The sequence below is a fragment of the Hipposideros armiger genome, unplaced genomic scaffold (genome assembly GCF_001890085.2).
Source record: "Hipposideros armiger isolate ML-2016 unplaced genomic scaffold, ASM189008v1 scaffold_1576, whole genome shotgun sequence".
Lineage (NCBI taxonomy): Eukaryota > Metazoa > Chordata > Mammalia > Chiroptera > Hipposideridae > Hipposideros > Hipposideros armiger.
Genome location: NW_017732926.1, coordinates 131,701 through 149,563, shown reverse-complemented (window position 1 = coordinate 149,563; position 17,863 = coordinate 131,701). Strand labels below are relative to the sequence as shown.

At 55.2% G+C, this 17,863-nt stretch overlaps 3 protein-coding genes and 1 long non-coding RNA gene across 7 annotated transcripts in view; 2 read left to right on the top strand and 2 right to left on the bottom strand.

Moving 5' to 3' along the window:
* The window catches only part of LOC109377828 (uncharacterized), a 12,016-nt gene extending 6,363 nt beyond the window's left edge, over positions 1-5,653 (bottom strand). The window contains exon 1 of the long non-coding RNA XR_002122939.1: positions 5,565-5,653. This is a non-coding gene — a long non-coding RNA (uncharacterized LOC109377828). The remainder of the gene's footprint in view (positions 1-5,564) is intronic.
* On the top strand, positions 5,567-13,211 carry BICDL2 (BICD family like cargo adaptor 2). Its single transcript, XM_019634291.1, has 10 exons — positions 5,567-5,656; positions 6,991-7,286; positions 9,654-9,869; positions 9,997-10,113; positions 10,246-10,392; positions 11,225-11,428; positions 11,541-11,681; positions 12,142-12,272; positions 12,518-12,638; positions 12,727-13,211. Exons 2-10 carry the CDS (start codon positions 7,005-7,007, stop codon positions 12,886-12,888), a joined length of 1,521 nt encoding a protein of 506 aa, XP_019489836.1. The 5' UTR covers positions 5,567-5,656; positions 6,991-7,004; the 3' UTR covers positions 12,889-13,211.
* A 51-nt stretch (positions 13,212-13,262) lies between these two features.
* On the bottom strand, positions 13,263-15,992 carry THOC6 (THO complex subunit 6). The gene is made up of 13 exons (XM_019634292.1): positions 15,909-15,992; positions 15,224-15,339; positions 15,059-15,123; positions 14,865-14,968; positions 14,739-14,776; positions 14,607-14,655; positions 14,415-14,486; positions 14,226-14,328; positions 14,090-14,139; positions 13,938-14,000; positions 13,728-13,838; positions 13,507-13,641; positions 13,263-13,424 (listed from the first exon to the last, which is right to left on the bottom strand). The coding sequence occupies exons 1-13, from the start codon at positions 15,945-15,947 to the stop codon at positions 13,344-13,346; spliced, it is 1,026 nt and encodes a 341-aa protein (XP_019489837.1). The 5' UTR covers positions 15,948-15,992; the 3' UTR covers positions 13,263-13,343.
* A 25-nt stretch (positions 15,993-16,017) lies between these two features.
* HCFC1R1 (host cell factor C1 regulator 1) lies at positions 16,018-17,646 on the top strand. 4 transcript variants are annotated; one of them, XM_019634294.1, is made up of 4 exons: positions 16,018-16,449; positions 16,751-16,807; positions 16,867-17,022; positions 17,258-17,646. In XM_019634294.1, the coding sequence occupies exons 1-4, from the start codon at positions 16,355-16,357 to the stop codon at positions 17,391-17,393; spliced, it is 444 nt and encodes a 147-aa protein (XP_019489839.1). In that variant the 5' UTR covers positions 16,018-16,354; the 3' UTR covers positions 17,394-17,646. The 4 variants fall into 4 exon arrangements, with proteins under 4 accessions (XP_019489839.1, XP_019489840.1, XP_019489841.1 ...); XM_019634295.1 differs by having other exon boundaries at positions 16,021-16,449; positions 16,894-17,022; XM_019634296.1 differs by lacking the exon at positions 16,751-16,807 and having other exon boundaries at positions 16,022-16,449.
* The last annotated feature ends 217 nt before the right edge of the window (positions 17,647-17,863 follow it).

Below are 17,863 nucleotides of genomic sequence, written 5' to 3'. Positions count from 1 at the left end.
AATAATGGTTCTGGGACCTTCAAGGCTGTGTCTTAAGAAGCCTTTTAGGGCCAGCCAGGTGGCTCAGTGGGTTAGAGCATGAGCTCTGAGCAACAGGGTTGCTGGTTCGATTCCCACATGGGTCAGTGAGCTGTGCTGGAGCTGAGCTACCACTGAGCCACCGAGAGGCAGCCGGATGGCTCAGTTGGTCAGAGTGCGTGCTCTTAACAACAAGGTAGCCGGTTCGACTACCACATGGGATGGTGGGCTGCATGCGGCCCCCGCCCCCCCGAACTAAATTGAAAGTGGTGACTGGACTTGTAGCTGAGCTTGCGCCCTGCACAACTAAGACTAAAGGACAACAACTTGACTTGGAGCTGATGGGTCCTGGGAAAAATACAGTGTTCCCCTTCCCCAATTCCCTAACACTGCTCCCTTCCTCAATTCCCCAGTATAAAAAAAAAAAAAGAAGCTTTGTAGTTTCTGCCCAGCAGAAGTCTGGGAAAGTCAAACTGTGAGGAAATCCATGCAGGCCACAGGCAGAAGCTGCAAGGAGAGAGAAATGCTGTCTGGCTCCAGCTGATGCAGCTGTGCAGCCCAGGTGCCAGACACGAGAGCAAAGAAGCCTCTGGATGATTCTAGCCCTTGCTGCCATTTACCAGCAACTGCACGAGGGCCCAGCGGCAAGACACCTCCACCCCCCCACCCTCAGCAGAACCCAGCCACCCTCAAAACTGTGAGAGAGAAAACCAAATGGTTGCTTTAAGCCTCTAAGTTGTGGAATGGTTGTTATGCAGCAAGAGACCACTGGAACATCTCTCCCCACTGACTCCACTTCTAGATGGATGAAAGCATGAAATTCCAAACCACATGTCCATAGAGATATGTGTACAGGGATGTGCATTCGGATGTTGTTTATAACACTGAAAAAGTGCCAACAGACTAAGTGTGCATTGATAGGAGATGGAGAAATAAAGTGGGGCGTAAACATTGGATGAAATATGATACAGCTGTTAGGAACAAACTAAATCCAAATGCATCATCCTGGATAAATCTCAGAAACCTTCTGGAAAACACCTGGCTGATTCTTTAAAATAATAAGGATCCTGAAAGACACATAAGAAAGCAAAGGGATTACTGTAGATTAAAGGAGACTAAAGAGAAATGACAGCTAAATACAATATGTGACCCTTGATTGGAATATATATATATATATTATATATATATACATATATATATGTGTGTGTGTGTGTATATATATATATATATTACTGTGTATTAGGTAAGATTATTGTATCTATAGTATTTTATCAATGTTCAATTTGTCACATGTGATAATGGTACATGATTATGTAGGAGAATATCTGTGTCCTCAGGAGATACTAAGTAAGAAGCTGAAGTAGCCAGTGGTTTAGCAAAATGTGTACAGGTGTGTATAGTGTAAGAGAAAGAAAGCAAATGTGGCAAAATGTTCACAGTTGTGAGCCTATGGGGAGGCTATTATATTATTCTTGCAACTTTTCTCTATATTGATTTTACTGATACGTAAAACATGAATGAATCTCAGAAGCATTATGCTACACTTATCTAAGAAGCCAAGCACAAGAGACCATATTCTATGCATGATTCCACTTAGAGAGCACTCTGGAAAAGACAAAATGATAGTGCAGATCAGTGGTTGCCAGAGGCTAGCAGTGGGGAGGGAGATTGACTACAGCGGGTCATGGGGAATTTTTAGGGTGGTGAAAGTGTCCTATGTCATGATCATGGTGGCAGTTATGTTATTGCATATACTTGTCAAAAATTCATCAAATGAAACACTTAAAATTGGTGAATTTTATTATATAAAAATTATTCCTTGTAGAGGGTTGAATTGTGTCTCCAAAAAAGATAAATCCAAGGCCTAACTTCCAGTCCCCGAGAATGTGACATTATTTAAAAATAGGGTCTTTGCAGATGTAAGTTAAAGATCTCAAGATGACACCAGCCTCGATTTAGGATGGCCCCTAAATCCAATGACTAATGTCCTTGTAAGAGAAAGTAGAGAGGGAGGTGAGACCCAGGGACACAGAGACCTAGAGGGGAAGATCATGCGAAGATGGAGGCAAAGATAAGAGTGATGCGGCCACGAGCCCAGGAACGCCAAGGACTGCCAGCAGCACCAGGAGCTGGGAGAGAGGCATAGACTAGATCTCACCCCCAGAGCATCTAGAACAAACCAAACTGCCCACACCTTGATTTTGGACTTCTGGCCTCCAGAACTAAGAGAAAACAAATTTTGTTGTTTAGTAATTGGTTACAGCAGCCCTAGAAAACGATGACCTATCTCAATAAAGTTGACATATTTTTTTAGTTGGGGAAAAAAACTCGGAAACATCAGGTTAAATGGAAAAAGCAAGCTGCAGAACAATGCATTCAGTGTGTGACATATTTTATATAAAGGCTGTAAATGCTCTCAGTAGTACTACCTATTGCTCATAGACTTCGTGTATATAGTAAAAGCCTGGAGGCACCTCAGTCTAGAATTGGGCCGTTCCCACTGGGCAGGGCAGACAGTGGGGCATTCTGCTGGCCTCTGGGTGCCCCACATAGACTACCCAAAGCATTGTGAGGTCCTGGAAGGCTTCTCCTGGGAAGAGACCCCAAGGTGAGGCTTGGAGCATTAGGAGCCCAGAAGGGGCTGGGAACGTCGGGAGAGCATTCCACGCTGAGCATGGGCCTGGAGGTTCCAGGAGGCCAGCTTGTTTGGTGTCAGCTGAAGAGCATAAGATGGCTGCGATCACATTGCCTCTTTTATCTGGACATAGCCCAGCCTCCCTAGAGCTTTTCTTGGGCCACTCTGTCTCTTCTATCCATCTTCCTCGTGGAATCAGCAGGGAGGCTGGGAGAAGGCAGCTGGGGGTTGGGGAGAGAGGCTGGGAGGCCTAGATTCAGGTCCAGCAGGGTGGCTGAAGGCCAGAACTCCTGGGTCCACGGGAGACTAGGGGCCAGATTCAAATGTCTGAAGAGTGACAGGGGCTAGGAGCCAGGCACAGATCTGCCATGTAGGCACAGGCCAATCACTTCTCCCTGAACTGGTTCACTGTTTGAAGGATATGACCTCATCGGGTTGCTGTGAGGATGAAACGCATCATAACATGCATGGTGAGTCACCTCATGTGGCCAGGCCGAGGATCACTGGCACTAAGTGCTGGCACTTCACCCTCATTTAATCCTTATAATCCTGTGATCTAGGACTTATGGCCCCTATTTTACAGATGGGAAAACTGAGGGCTGCAGAGGTTAAACAACTAGTGGCATAGGCGCACACAGCTGGTAAGTGGCCAGACTGGAATCCGGGCTGAGGCTGTGATGCAGCACCCACGAGTCAAGCTTATTTGCTGGTTCATTTCTGGTTTATGAGTTGACGCTCCTTCTAGCTCCTGGGTGGGATGTGGACCTCTTGGGAGCTAGGCCTTGACCATTTCATCTCCAGGGGAGCCCTGTGCCAGGAGTGGGGCTCAGGAAAGGTGTAATGAGTGTGGGTGGGGCCCAGGGTGACCCTAGCATTTGAAGGGGGTCAGGTGGCAGCACCAAGGGGAGACTGGGGTGTCTCCAGGCCTGCAAAGTCCACCAGGCTGCTCCCACAGGTGCTGTGGGAGAGCACGGAGGTCCTGCTAGGCAATGCAGCCCTCAGACCCCTTTGCAAAGGAATTGGCCTTTCTACTCTAGGCTGGCAGGAAGCCTTGTCCCAGCCCTGCAACCCAGGAGCCCCAGTCCCTAAAACACCCCTCCAAGGAGTCCTTGCACCCATTTTCCCACAAGTCATGAGTCCTAGCTCCCATCTTCCTCCTATTTTTCTAGGACTCAGCCAAAGAGGACATAGTTCCCCATGACTCAGGCATCTTGACCCCCAGCCAGAGGGATACAGGACCCACTGGTGCTGGCTGGCAAAGCTGGTTATGTGTACTCCACCCATATCCACAATCAACAATGTCATGTTGGTAGCTTGAAATCAGCCACGAAGGGAGTATTTACACCACAGAAATTGGCAAATGCAACAAATCCAGGCTTTGTTTTTCCCAGACAGCCTGTTGTTAAATAGTTATCGGCACACCACTGCTCCCAGCCGTCCGTCTGTCCCTGCTCACCAGGCCAGGAGCCCCTGTCACAGAAACCCAGGGAGCCCTGGAAGTCTGAGGAGACTTGTGACAAGCAACAAGGCCATGGCTGGGGCATCACCCACATGCCAAGGCTGTATTGGGCTGGACCCCGGAACCCAGCCTTGGATCCTCCAGTCTCCATTCCAAGGCCTCTGTCCCACACTGGAGTACAGCACCCAGCTCTGCTCAGCCTGGGGACCGAAAGCCCCAAGCTGGGAGCCACACAAGCAAGTCACTTTAGCTGTCCTCGCCTGCAACACGGGCATCAGTATGACAGCACACACCCTAAAGTCACACTTCTACAGGTCACATTCAAGTTCTGTCCATGCGACCCTAAGCAAGTTAGATCCTCCCTGAGCCTCAGCTCCCTCATCTGTAAGGTAGGGATAAAGTAGTTCCTGTTTCATTACGATGTCATGAAAGTAAACAAGTTGGGCCTATAAAAGACCTGACTTATCAGAGTGCTTAATGTGTGAGATGTATTATTATCATTGTTAATAATTTCCTATCCCAAACCACCATGAGATATCACCTCACACCTGTCAGAAGGGCTATCATCAATAAATCACTTCTGTGTATTTACCTGAAGAAATCCGAAACACTCATTCGAAAAGATCCATGCACCCCCCCCCCATGTTCATTGCAGTATTATTTACAATAGTCAAGATATGGAAGCAACCTAGGTGTTCATCAGTAGACGAATGGATAAAGAAGAAGTGCGGTAGGTATACAATGGAATATTACTCAGTCATAAAAAAGAATGAGATCTTGCCATTTATGACAACATGGATGGACCTACAGGGTATTACACTAAGTGAAATAAGTCAACAGAGAAAGACAAATACCATATGATTTCACGTATGTGTGGAATCTAAAGGAAAAACAAAAAAGAAACAGACTCATAGATACAGAGAACAAATTGATGGTCACCACATGGGCAGGGGGTTGGGAGATGGGTGAAAAAGGTGAAAGGGGTTAAGAAGTACAAATTACCAGTTATAAAAATAGTCACGGGGTTGCAAAGTACAGAATAGAGAACATAGTCAACAATACTGTAACTACTACGAATAGTGACAGGTGGGTACTAGAATTATTGGGGTGAATACTTTATAAGGTATATAGATGTCTAATCACTATGTGGTACACCTGAAACTAATGTAATATAGTATATCAACTGTAATTGAAAAATACATTTTAAATATATAAACAAATGAAAAATAATTTCCTATCTCACAGAAGAGTTGTGAAGGGAAAGGAGCCGACCTCATGCTCAGCGTGAAGTCTGCACACAGTAGGTGCTCAATTAATGGCTGTCCTGTTTCTGATGGCAGCAAGATGGGCCAGTGCCTCTGACCTGGGTTAAAGTGCCTTTCCTTGGGCCCCACCCGGCCATTCCGGCCACCAGGGGGCGCCTCAGCCCTGCCAGCGGCACCGCCCCCTCACCTGTGCAGGCTGTGCACCTGGCGCCGCCTCCGGAAGAGAGGAAGAGAGGAGCGGGGACCGCGGGGATCTCGGAGGGAGACCAGCGTCTTGGGGTGAGAGCCTAGGGGGCGCCGATGACAGGGACCCCACGAGCTTCAGGCAGGACAGAGCCCGGGCGAGTTGGCGCGGTTGGCTGGGTGGTAAGGGCACCGAGAATGACTCCTGGGGCTAGGAAGCAGGAGAGGCTGGCAGGAAGGAAGGTGGTGGCTGGGCTTCGGACGCCTGGGGCTGGGGGGTCGAGGGGCTGGGGGCCATGACGTCTGGGTTGAGGTGCTAAATGGTAGCTCCATGCATGACCGGGGAGAAAGAGGGACGCCCTCAGGTCTCCAGAGCAGGGTCAGGTCCTCAGGGGACACGGCGGAGGTCCCCTGGTCAGGCCTGAGGACAGCTGGATTAGGACTACAGTGACACCTGGGTCTGGAGAATAGGGCTGGGTTTAGACACCTGGCAAGGGGAGGAAAGTGAGGGGGCGGGGGAGGGGGAGGTCCCAAAGGACTGGAGTGGAGGATTGTACCAGGGAGCCCTGTGTGTTCAGTCCCTCTGGAGCCCCTGAACTGCCAGGCCTGGGAAGCTCTAGGGAAGTGCCACCAGGCTCCTGGCTCCTGTCCCCAGGGGCGGAGCAGGGAGTAAACAGAAACCTGGATTGGCAGGGCAGCAGTCACTGCCCCAACCTGTTATCTCACCCTGCCCTGGTTGGGGCTGACACCTAAGGCCCTGGGAAACTGAGGATCTGGGACCAACACTCCAGGAGGGGGGTGCTGAGGGTCTAGGCACCTGAGTACTGAGGGGTGGGGACCAAAACACCTGGGTCCTGAGAAAACAGAACTGCTCCAAGATACCTAGGACAGCATCTGAGTCCTGAGGAGCTGGGAACCTGGGCTTCTGGAAGAGGAGGAGGCTGGATTACTGGGGACTAAGGGGTCAGGACACCTAGGTTCCCAAGGCCCTGTGTTCTTGGAAGGAGAAAGGTGTGGACTTGTCCCTGAGTCCTGAGTCCCTAAGAACCTGGGTTCTGGGAAGAGTTTCCTAGCTGATAAGGAGCTGGGAGGAGGGGGGCGGGGACTGTCAGTGGGGTGGCCCGTGGCCCAGAGTACTGGGACAGGTTTCCTCGGGGCAGAGAATGACTGCCAGAAGCAGAAGGCAGGGCAGCCCATTTCCTACTTCTCCCTGCCTCGGTTTATTCTGGGGAATAAATGGAGGTAAGTGGCCAAAACACAGATCATTAACCCTTCATGGCCCAGGGAAGCCCTGGCTGCAGGACTGGGCAGGCGAGTGGGCAGGTGAAGAATTAAGGGAGGGCCAGGTCTTAGCCAGCAAGGGGCAAACCCCAGCTGCAAGTAGAGTATCCTGCAGTTACCTGTCCCCACAGACCTACCTGTCCCCACAGATGCTGCAGGCACCATGAGCTCCCCGGAAGGGCCAAGCTTCCCATCCGGGCTGCTCTCAGGGGGCGCCTCTCCCAGCGGCGACGAGGGTTTCTTCCCCTTCATGCTGGAGCGGCGGGACTCATTCCTGGGAGGGGGCCCAGGGCCTGAGGAGCCGGAGGATCTGGCCCTGCAGCTGCAGCAGAAGGAGAAAGACCTGCTGTTGGCCGCGGAGCTCGGCAAGATGCTTCTGGAGCGAAATGAGGAGCTGCAACGGCAGCTGGAGACGCTGAGCACCCAGCACTCTGAGCGTGAGGAAGTGAGCTGGCAGCAGGGGTGGCAGGCAGGAGGGAGGGGTGGCAGAAGGAAGACAGGTGGCAGGGGCCAGGCAGGTGGGCAGGGGGAGGATAGATGGGCAGGGGAGGAAAGCCAGGCAGGAGGACACTTCTGGAATAGTTCAGGGATGGACCCAGTCCCCCTGGCAGTATTGTCTGGCGGTTAAGAACACAGGCTCTGAGGACAAGTCAAGACCTACGTTCAGACCGCTGCCTGGCTGTGACCCTGGGCAAACCGCTGGCCCTCTCTGGATCTTGGGTCTGGCTCCTCAGCAGGATAGTACAACCCTAGCCAAGTTTCTGGGCACCTCCTCCCCACCTGGTTCTAAGCTAAACACTTTCCATGTATCATCTCGGTCAATTCTCACCCAACCCTGTGAGATAGAAATAGCTCTTCTCACTGCCCAGGTTCTCTTGTCAGCCACATTGTCACTCTGGGGTCACATCTGGCCCCTAAACACCCTGGACTCCACTGACTCCTGGATCCATGCATCGGCCCCAACTGCTGCCCTGAGCCCAACCTGGGTAGCTTATTGCCCCACACCTCTCCACCAGGCTATTTAATAGGCATCTCAACATAAGTGACACTCTTATGACCCTATCACCCACTGTCCCTATCCCAGCTTCCCACCTCAGCACCAGACCCTGAGCCTCTCCATGACCTCTTCTCCTACATCTCCCACTTCTAAACCACATTCTGAGTCTACCCACTTCTCATCATCTCTGCAACCTCCATCACCTCTGCCCCAGACACTGAAGCTGGTCCCCAGCTTCTGTTCTTGCTTCCTGGAGCTGATTCTCCATGGGACAGCCAGAGGGATCTTCAAAAATTGCAAATCAGATCATTTCAGTCCTTGCTCAGAATCTTCCAACGACTCCTCATCACATGTAGAATAAAAACTAACTCCTCACCAGGGCCTAGAAGTCCCCATGGGCGGCCTCCCTGACCTCGGCTCCATGTACCACCCCTTCTCCAGTGGGGCCTCTTTTCAGTTCCTGAGTAACCCAAGCTTATTTCCTCAGGGCCTTTGCAGTTGCTGTTCCTTGTGTATAGCCCGCTTCTTGCCCTGCAGGAGTCAATTCAGACATCACTTTTTCCCGAAGGAGCCCCCACCCCACCCTGCTTCTCTTCATCACTTTCCAGTTTCTTTATAGCCCTGCTGTCCCACCCAAACTACCTAGTTCAAGCATGCGTCCATTTGCCTCAGACCCTCTGGAGTCTAAGGTGTTTGAGGCAGGGAATCTGATGGTCTCGCTTACTGCTGACAGCCTGACCCCAGAACACAGCTCAGAAAACACTGGATGGATGGGTGGATGGATGGATGGATGGATGGATGGATGGATGGGTGGATGGATGGATGGATGGGACATGGAGATATTAAGGGACTTGCCTGATCACAAAGCAGCAGCAGGGCTGGGTGCTGGCCAGAACAAGTGCATCACAATCCTGTGGGCTTAATCCTAGAGCTGTTTGCCCCCACAGCATTTGGTTAAGAGCTTGGCTGTCTGGGTTGGGATCCCTGCTCCACTGACTCACTGTGTGTCCTTCCTTGGGCAAGGCATTTCACCTCTCTGAGCCTCCATTTCCTCATCTGTAAAATGAGGATATTAATGATTCTAACTCTAGTGAATTACATGAAATAGTACAGGTAAAGCACTAGCACAGGACCTGGCAGGAATACTGCTAATAACTGTAGCAGCTATGGTTAGCATTACCTTCCAGCTCTGAGAGTCTAAAGAGAGTGGGGGACAACCTTTGGCCCCCCAACTTGCCTGCCTCCCCAAGCTGAGCATTTGGGTGTGCCAGGTGCGTCCCCCCCGCTAGTTGGACAGGTTTTGGAGAGGACAGGCAGAGGCCTGGGGCCCGGGTGGGGCTGGCTAGTGTTAATTAGAGGGAGCTGGCCAGGAGGAGCTGGGGGAGTGGGCCTGAGCCTTAGAGGCTGGGCAGAAGCTGAGTATCCAGAGTCCTTGGGACAGGAGTGTGTGAGGCCATGGGTCGGGGCTTAAATTCTGCCAGACTCAGGCGCCAGAAACGGCGCCTGCGACCTCGGGTCCAGCACAGGCAGCAGCCTGAGGTAAGTGGGCATCAGAGAGCCACACCCCACCACCCCACAGCCCGGGGTCAGCCCATCCTGTCTGGCCTGGAAACCGCTCTCTACTGCTCCCCTTCCACCTGCCTTCTGAGTCTCTGCATTTCACTCTCTTTGCTTGTTTCTTCCTTGACTTTTGCTTTCATGCCTGCCTCAGACTCCCTCATTATTTGGGTCTCTCACTCTCCCTCTTGGTCTTTTCATGTCTGTTCCAGTGTCATCTCTTCCTCTGTCTCTGACTCTGTGTTCTGGCCCCCACAGCGGCTGCAGCAGGAGAACCACGAGCTCCGTCAGAGGCTAGCAGCACGGGGAGCCGAGTGGGAGGCCAGGGCTGTGGAGCTGGAGGGGGACGTGGAAGCCCTGAGGGCCCAGCTGGGGGAACAGCGCTCAGAGCACCAGGACAGTGGGCGCGAGCGGGCACGGGCCCTCAGTGAACTCAGTGAGCAGAACCTCCGGCTCAGCCAGCAACTGGCCCAGGTGAGACAGCCCTGATCTTAGGGCAGAGTGGAGGCAGACTCCTGAGTCCCGGTGGTGGGGCTGGTTGCCCTGGGCTTGGTGCTGAGGCTTGAGCCAGCTGAAAGCTCCACTGCCTCCCCTTCCCCAGGCCTCCCAGACTGAGCAGGAGCTTCAGAAGGAACTGGATGGCCTTTGGGGGCAGTGCCAGGCTCAGGCCCTGGCTGGAGCAGAGCTGAGAACACAGCTGGAGAGTCTGCAGGGTGAGGTGAGTACCAGCTAGGGCTCCAGCTGGCCCCAGCCTCAGCTAGGGCTGGGGCCTGTTGAGCCAGGAAGACTGGGCTGAGGGCTATCTGGAGCTGGCCTAGCATCTCCCCTCAACTCAGAAGCCTTTCCCCAGAACCAGATGCTGCAGAGCCGCCGTCAGGACCTGGAGGCACAGATCCGAGGCCTGCGGGAGGAGGCAGAGAAGGGCCAGGGCAGGCTACAGGCAACCCACGAGGAGCTGTTGGTACTGCGGCGGGAGAGGCGGGAGCACAGCCTGGAGGTGACCAGTGGGGTTGGGGTATCTGGGTACATCCAACTGGGGCCTTGGCCGCGGCCTTAGGTCTTCCTGGGAGATAAGGCCAGAGCTGGCTCACTGGGAGTCCCAGCAGCTGGGCCACAAGAACATAGGAATTAGTCCAAAGGCAAGTGGGAGCCATGCAAGGGTATTAAGCAGGGGTGGTACACTTTTAGAATGCACCAGGCAGCTGGGAGGGAGCTGAGGCTAGAGCTCAGGCCAGAGTTGATGGGGACCTGGACCAGGTCTGGGGAAGCAGAGATGGGAGAAAAGGGAATGAAAAGAAGCAGAATGGCCTGATGTTTGAGATCTCAGGAGTTTGTGCTTTGGGATTATATTTTCTGGGTTCTTATCCCAGCATCTCTTCTTATATTGTGGAATGCTTAAGCTGAGTTTCCCCATATGTGAGATGGAATAGTAATGGCATAGAGCTTTGGTAAGGGTGTAAAGCACCGAGCACAGCACCAGCTTAGAAGACAACAAATGCTGGACGATAGCAGTTAGTGAAAGAGTTAGAAGGCTGACTGGTCAGGGATGGGGCGGGGCTCTCTTCGAGGTTAACTGGCGGGGTGCAGCTGGAGGGAGGGTAATGGGAGTCTTTAAAGCCGGGGCGCCCACCCGCACCCTGCTTTATAGGCAAAGAAATTGGTGTCCGTGGAGAGGAAGTGCGAGGCTCAAAGCCATTGAGGCACACAGATGCACCGGACTTCCTAGGTCTCCTCGGCGCGCCGGCGCCCCCTGTGGGCGGGTCACGGGATGCCGGCGGCGGACGCACCTGGCTGTTTGCCCATGCTTCTGTATGTCCGTCCCTACACAGCTGGAACGTGCGCGCTCCGAGGCCGGGGAGGCACTGAGCGCGTTGCGGAGGCTGCAGAGGCGCATCTCGGAGCTGGAGGAGGAGTCGCGCCTCCAGGACGCTGACGTGTCAGGAGCCTCGCTGCAATCAGAACTTGCCCACAGCCTTGACGGCGACCAACACCAGAACCAGCACCAGAACGCGGATGGACGCAGAGACGCCCTGGTGAGCTTGCGACCCACCAGCCCCAACGTGTGCCATATAAGAGGACTGCAGACTCCACCCCTCTTCCTTTTCCCTCGAGATTTGACACCTCACTAATTCTTTTGGTGAACAGACCCCGGAGACCCAAGAGGCATCCAGTAACCAGCCTTCGCCCCAGGAGGAGAGCTTGGAGCCTCCCAAGAAGCGAACATCCCTGAGCCCAGGGGAGATACTGGAGGAGAAGGAGGCAGAAGTGGCCCAGCTGCAGGATGAGGTGTGTGTGTGTTGGGGGGGGGGGGGGAGTGTGCATAGTGCTGAATGCAGAGCCCCTCCAATGTCAGTTTCTCTACAACTCTGAGCCTTTGTCCACTAATCCCCCTCTACCTGGATCGCCCTTCACCCCAACAAACTTGTAGTCATGCTTCAAGAGCCAGCCTGTGTGCCACCTCTTCCAGGAAGACTTCCTGGATTGCATCCCCTCCCCCTCCCCTTAGTCCCACCTCCCAATGTTTCTTCATGCATCCTTCCTGCAGGCTTATACCACCCAACTATCCCTGCACCAGCCTCGGGGCTCAAAAGATACACCTCCAGCATAAGGCCACAGCTGCCTAGGGTGTTTGTGGTGCAGGCAGTGGGAGGGCTGGGAAAGCTGGAACCCTGGTTGCCCGGAGGAACAAGGGCTTGGAGACCGGGGGGGGGCTTACTTGCCTCTCTGCCCCCTCCCCTGCCCACAGATCGAGCTGCAACGCGCAGAGCTACAGTCCCTGAGGGAGGAGCTGCAAAGGCAGAAGGAACTGCGAGAGCAGGAGGACCCCGAGGAGGCCCTAAACAGCGCCCTCTCAGACAGGGAGGAGGCCGTAAACAAGTGAGCCTGTCTCTGCCACCTCCCCAGTGGGGCTGTAGGCCTCCAGGGCACTCTGGTCCTTCTAGGCCTCACTTGTGATTTGGGCTATAATTATCCCCATTCTGACCCAGGGACCCGCTGACTTCCTTGGTTTTGTTGTTAGCGGTCCCACTCCCGCCCTGGTCCAGGAGCGCCCCCCCCCCAACCCCACCCAGGTCACTGAAGCCCCAGCACCCTCGTACCTGCTCTCTGTCCCTCTCTTACAGGGTTTTGGAACTGTCCCTGGAGCTCAGCCGCGTCTCTCTGGAACGGGACTCCCTCTCCCGGGAGCTGCTTCGCACCATCCGCCAGAAGGTGGCGCTGACGCAAGAGCTGGAGGCCTGGCAGGTGAGGGGGCGGGGCCAGATGGGCGGGGCCTACAGGGGGCGAGGCCTGTGCGCTGACCCACACCCCCCCGCCCCCGACTTGCCCGCAGGACGACATGCAAGTGGTGATTGGGCAGCAACTGCGTTCCCAACGCCAGAAAGAGATGAGCGCTGCCGGATCAGTTCCTCATCGCCCCGCGCCCCGCTTCTCGTTGCGCCGGGCCCCTGGGCCCGCCGGCGGCTTTTTCAGCAACCTCTTCCGAAGGACCTGAGGGCCGGGCTATGGGACCTGCCCTTGCTCTCTGTGGCTCACTTTCCCTTTCTGGCCAATAGAGTGACTGACGGGGTGGGTCCTGGTTGTCTTCCCGAGGGGGCTGCTGCCCTCCCAGCCCCGGGAGGCTGAGCAGGGGCTCATCGGGAGCAGGGACCAGCTTTGGGGGCCAGGGTCCCCAGGTGGGTGGCAGGGGCAGGTGGGGAAGAGCTACCTATTTTTTGAATCTATTAGAGGTCTTATCTTTTCTAAGCACTAGGCCCCCTGGCCCTGGCATGCTCCAAGGTGGGGGTAGGTATTTATGCATCAGGATCAGACAGAGTAATATATAAATCATTACACCGACTTGGTCTCCATTCTTGGGAAGAAAGTGCATGGAAGAAAAGCCTGAAATTTTATTTGTAAAAAATACAAAACCAGATCCCTGGGTTGGGGGGGCGAGGGTTTTGCTGGATGTCAGAAGGACAGGGAGAAGGCACGGTAGCCCAGATTGGTGAAGACATCCACCCGGCAGCTGTTGCCTGCAGCTGTCAGCACCTGGAAGCAAGAGGTGGAGGTGACTGACCTGTCCACACATCCCTGGCCTCCCTGGACCCCCACAGCTCCATGCAGGACCCACCTTGCACTCAGGTGCCGCTGGCTGCTGGTTGAGGCTAAGGCTGAGCAGCCCTGGGGAGGAGCCAGGCACCTGGGCCTTAAGCTCCCCACTCAGCTGCCACTGGTTGACGCAGGGGCCCTGGCCAGCTGACAGAATCTGTGGAAGGCACGGAGGTGACTCAGGAGTCACAGCTAGTGAGAGGAGCTAGGCAGGGGTGGCAAAATGGAGACAGAGGGCCTCACCAGGTCCTGGTAGAAGGTGACGTGCTTCTGTGGTGCCCGTAAGGGGAAGATGGTGGTGGGCGTTGAGGAGCGGAGGTGCCAGAGGGTGAGTGCTGGGCCCCCTCCACAGACCTGGGCAGAAAGGTGGGATCCCCAGCCACAGTGAGCCACAGGACCTCAGCTGGTAGGGTCTGGAGCTTGCCACCCCAATCTGCACTTAGCCCGGCTCACCATCCAGTCTGAGTCAGTTGCCAAACATCCAATCCAGCGCCCATTGTGGGGCCTTGAGCACTCCTGAGAGGGAGGAGGAGAAGTGAGGAGGAGGTGAAGATGCAGAAGATGCCCAGGGAGAAGGCAGGACGGGGCATGGGGAGTGCCCTCACCTCCTGCTTATAGACCTCAATCGTCTGGACCTCCTTGGCAGTACGGAGATCTGTGGGGGAAGAACCATGAGAGGCACCCTACTTACCACAGCCTCCCTCAACCACCATCTTTCCCTCTAACCAGACAGTCCCTTACCCCAAAGCCGCACAGCCCCATCCTCGCCACCTGACAGCACCTCAGGGCTCCGCTCCCGCAGTGCCAGGCAGTGGATATAGTCTGTGTGGCCCCGGAGGGCCCTCTGCAGGAAAGGAACAGTGTCAGGACGAGATCCAGAAGAATGCCTCCCCCACCCCAGTGACTGCCCCAGCTCCACAGCCCTCTCACTGTGAAGCTCCCCGTCTCAAGGTCCATTGTATGCAACTGGCAGTCTCCCCCTGCCAGGATAAGGGAATTCTCCTGCAGAGGAAGACAGGGTGGGGTCAGTAGTCAATGTCAAATCAGAACAGGGACAGGGAAGGATCAAGGTTTGGGCCAAGAACAGGGCAGGGTAGAGACCTAGTTACAAAAGGTTCAGACCTTGGGGACAAGAAGCAAAGCATTGATTTCTGGTACTTCCAGGCTGGTCCTTGGAAAGGGAAAGCGGGATCAGTTCTGGTGAGGCAGCACCTGCACCCCGACGTGCCCTCTGCCCACATGGCCCTGGCTCACCTGTATGGGGGCTGACGACGCCACAGCTCCTTACAGCCCTTTGTGGAGGGAAACAATGCGTGACCTCAAAGGTTCTCTCTGGAGCTGGGTGCCCCAGTACCCCTCCTCCAGCTCCACACTTCTTACCTTCTTGAGGATCTCTGCCCAAAGCCAGGCCTTCACCTCCCCATCCCCAGCGCTGAACATATGTCGATCAGTGGAGACCATGCTGTAGACTGGCCCATCGTGGGCTAAACGGAAATGCAGAACCTAAGTGACCTCATCCTGCTCCCCTCCTCCACCCTAGGGTCCTCTAAGCTAGACTCAATGGCCACACCCACCTTGGAAGGTCACTACGGGTTTTTTACTTTCCTCTTTGGCCTCAGAGCTCAAAGCAGCAGACAAGCTGAAAGGAGAGGGGAAGAGAGTCTGAGTCAGAGGCAGGGGACATCACTCCTGGCACAGCCAAGTGCTATATGGGTGGTGGGGAGCAGAGGCGAGGGTACCTGAAGATGGCTATCTGCCCATAATTGTTGCCAGCCGCCAGGAACTTCCCACAGGGTGAGACACTCTGGGAGAAAATAGTCATGTGCAGCCGCTGTAGGGCCTGAAACACTTCCATCTGTGGGGAAAGAGACTGAATGAAGACTGTCTGGGACCTCTGACCCACAGAGTCCTTCCTAGTTCCCGTGCCGCCAGTTCAGCCACTGCCCAGACTTCTCAGCCCTCCTCTGAGGCCCACCAAGGTGGGCACCTGGCCACACAGTCCCAGGGATGGTTCCAAAAAGAGGGTGAGGAAGAGGGGAGTTGAGGCAAGGACTTGGAGCAAGCACCCAGCCTCTCCTCAAAGTTTATTCAATTGTCAAATGAAGTTCACAGGAGAATGTGTCATGATTGGATGAGCTACTGTATATAAAGAGCTTCGCACAGGGATGCCTCGGACAAAGCGCATAAACAGTGGCTCTATTACCCCAATAGAGAAAAACGTACTGCCTTTTAATTACTACTCTCTGACTTTGACGTTAGGCCCTGAGGTATTTCTGGGTTACTCTTCCACCCCAGGGTCAGAGTCCGAGTCCCACCAACAGCCCACGCAAAACAGGGGTCAGGGCACGAGTAGCTTGCCCGCTCCTTTTGAGCCGGGCATGGACTGCAAACCCCAGAAGGCACCGCGAACAACGCCTGTCTCACCTGACCCAGAGGCACAGCGTGCGGCACAGCTCGCTCCATCTCGAGAACTACAAGTCCCAGACTGCTCCGCGTGCAACGCAACCTCACGAGTCCGGACGTGCCTCTAAGCGGATCACCGTCACTGAGCTTCACCGGTCCAATACCGCAGGTCGGCTCAGCGCGAAGGCGGCCGCCGCGTACCACCAGAGCCCCAAGAGCCGAGGTGACCGCCACGAGGATCCCCGACACTAAGAGGACGCGCCCACCGCAGTTCCGCCACGCCGGATCCCTTCCCCCACCCTGCCGAGTAGGCCCCCCTTCCAGTCGGTCGCCGCCCGTCTTCCGCGCCTGCGCGAATCTCGCTGCTGCGCGCTCCAAAAGTCACGCCTCTCGCGTTGGGCCACGCCCTCGGAGGCTCCGCCTGTCGCCCGGATCCCACCCCTCTGTCCGCAGGACCCCGAACCCCAATGATCCTTCAGCAGCATCTGGAGCGAGGCCCCCCAGGTCGGGCGCAGCGTGACCCGCGGGTCGCCTCGGGGGCGGCTCGAGGCCTGGACGCGAGGTGTGTGTGTGGGCCCTGGGTGGGCCTGGCCCAGGGACGCAGGAGCTTTGGCTGGGGGCTCAAGGCTGGTCTGCAGGATGACACGCGATGGGGCAAATCAGCAGGGCTTGGGCATGAGCTGAGACGAGTTTGGAGACTAATGAGGCAAGCTGTTGAATGGCCCGGGAGAGTGGGGGTGACTTAGGTATCAGCTGAGAGGAATTGGCTGGGGGTTCCTGGCTGACGCTGCAGGCTCAAGCGGGCAGATCTTGGGGATGGGGGCCAAGAGGGTGGGGTGCACCTGGTTCTTTTTTCTTCCCAGCTCCCCTCTCCGAGGAGCTGTGCCCATGAGCACCAAACGGCGCCTGGAGGAGGAGCAGTGAGTTTAGGGGCAGGGAGGGACTCCCAACAAGACCTGTCACCTCATGTCCCCATCAGCCTGCTTGCCTCCTGGTCTCTCCCTAGGGAGCCCCTGCGCAAGCAGTTCCTGTCTGAGGAGAACATGGCCACCCACTTCTCTCGACTCAGCCTGCACAATGACCATCCTTACTGCAGCCCCCCTGTGGTTTTCCCCACAGCTCTTCCCCCACTCAGGTAGGCACCATCTACTATCTACCCGCTAGGCCTTCTGGAGAATCATGCATGGTCTGGGAGCCAAACTTCAGGCCCTGCCTCATCCTGCTATTTTTAGCTTCTAGCCAATCTCTGTTGTTTCTCATCTTAGCTCCTTAGAAGGTGCCTGCAGCCCAGTAACCCCTGGGGACCTGAACCTGGTGGGGGGTGGCTCTGTCAGGCCAGCTTCAATCCTGTGCGTCATTTCCTTTTCCAGGAGCCCTGGCTCTGAGCTGCTTCTCTGGCGATACCCTGGAAACCTGATCCCTGAGGCTCTCCGGATGCTGAGGCTGGGGGACACCCCTGCCCCCCACTACCCTGTAACCCCAGTTGGGGACGTAATGGAGCTCTAAGTTCTGTCAGGCAGTACCCCTGCCCACCCTCCTTCTCTCCAGTAGGGGAGACCAACAACCCCATGAAGGGACCAGCTGCCCTGCTTTTCCTCCAGACCAGGTCTCTGGGCACCAGGACCGTCCCCCAAAAGAGGACACTAAGCCCAACAGAACCCTGGGGTGGGAGGGGCAGGAGGGACAGCAGCATAGGAATGGAGGCATCCCCCCTTCCCCCCCTCCCCAAGAACTGAATAAAGATTGTTGCGCAGAGGAAGGCTTTAGTCTGAAACTTGGGGCCTTTGGGAAGAGGGGGCAGAGCTAGGGCACTGGATGCTGAGGTTTCTCCTCAAGATCTTCCCTGGAATATGGTCAGGGCCTGGCCAGGTCCTGGCAGGCGAGGCTCAGACATTGAGAATGTGTGAGTCAGAGCCTCACCCCCGCCCCCGCGGCTGACTCACTCCTCCTTCCAGCTCTGGGAAGTCAGACTGGGG

Excerpts from the sequence above, each read along its gene's own strand:
- HCFC1R1 (XM_019634294.1), top strand. The coding sequence starts at position 16,355 with ATGATCCTTCAGCAGCATCTGGAGCGAGGCCCCCCAGGTCGGGCGCAG. Across the intron at positions 16,450-16,750 it reads GCTCGAGGCCTGGACGCGAG|CTCCCCTCTCCGAGGAGCTG; the intron begins GTGTGTGTGTGG and ends TTTTCTTCCCAG. Across the intron at positions 16,808-16,866 it reads CGGCGCCTGGAGGAGGAGCA|CCTGCTTGCCTCCTGGTCTC; the intron begins GTGAGTTTAGGG and ends TGTCCCCATCAG.
- BICDL2 (XM_019634291.1), top strand. The coding sequence starts at position 7,005 with ATGAGCTCCCCGGAAGGGCCAAGCTTCCCATCCGGGCTGCTCTCAGGG. Across the intron at positions 12,273-12,517 it reads AGGGAGGAGGCCGTAAACAA|GGTTTTGGAACTGTCCCTGG; the intron begins GTGAGCCTGTCT and ends CCTCTCTTACAG. Across the intron at positions 12,639-12,726 it reads AAGAGCTGGAGGCCTGGCAG|GACGACATGCAAGTGGTGAT; the intron begins GTGAGGGGGCGG and ends ACTTGCCCGCAG.
- THOC6 (XM_019634292.1), bottom strand. The coding sequence starts at position 15,947 with ATGGAGCGAGCTGTGCCGCACGCTGTGCCTCTGGGTCAG. Across the intron at positions 14,969-15,058 it reads ACCCGTAGTGACCTTCCAAG|CCCACGATGGGCCAGTCTAC; the intron begins GTGGGTGTGGCC and ends ATTTCCGTTTAG. Across the intron at positions 13,839-13,937 it reads CAACTGACTCAGACTGGATG|GTCTGTGGAGGGGGCCCAGC; the intron begins GTGAGCCGGGCT and ends CTTTCTGCCCAG.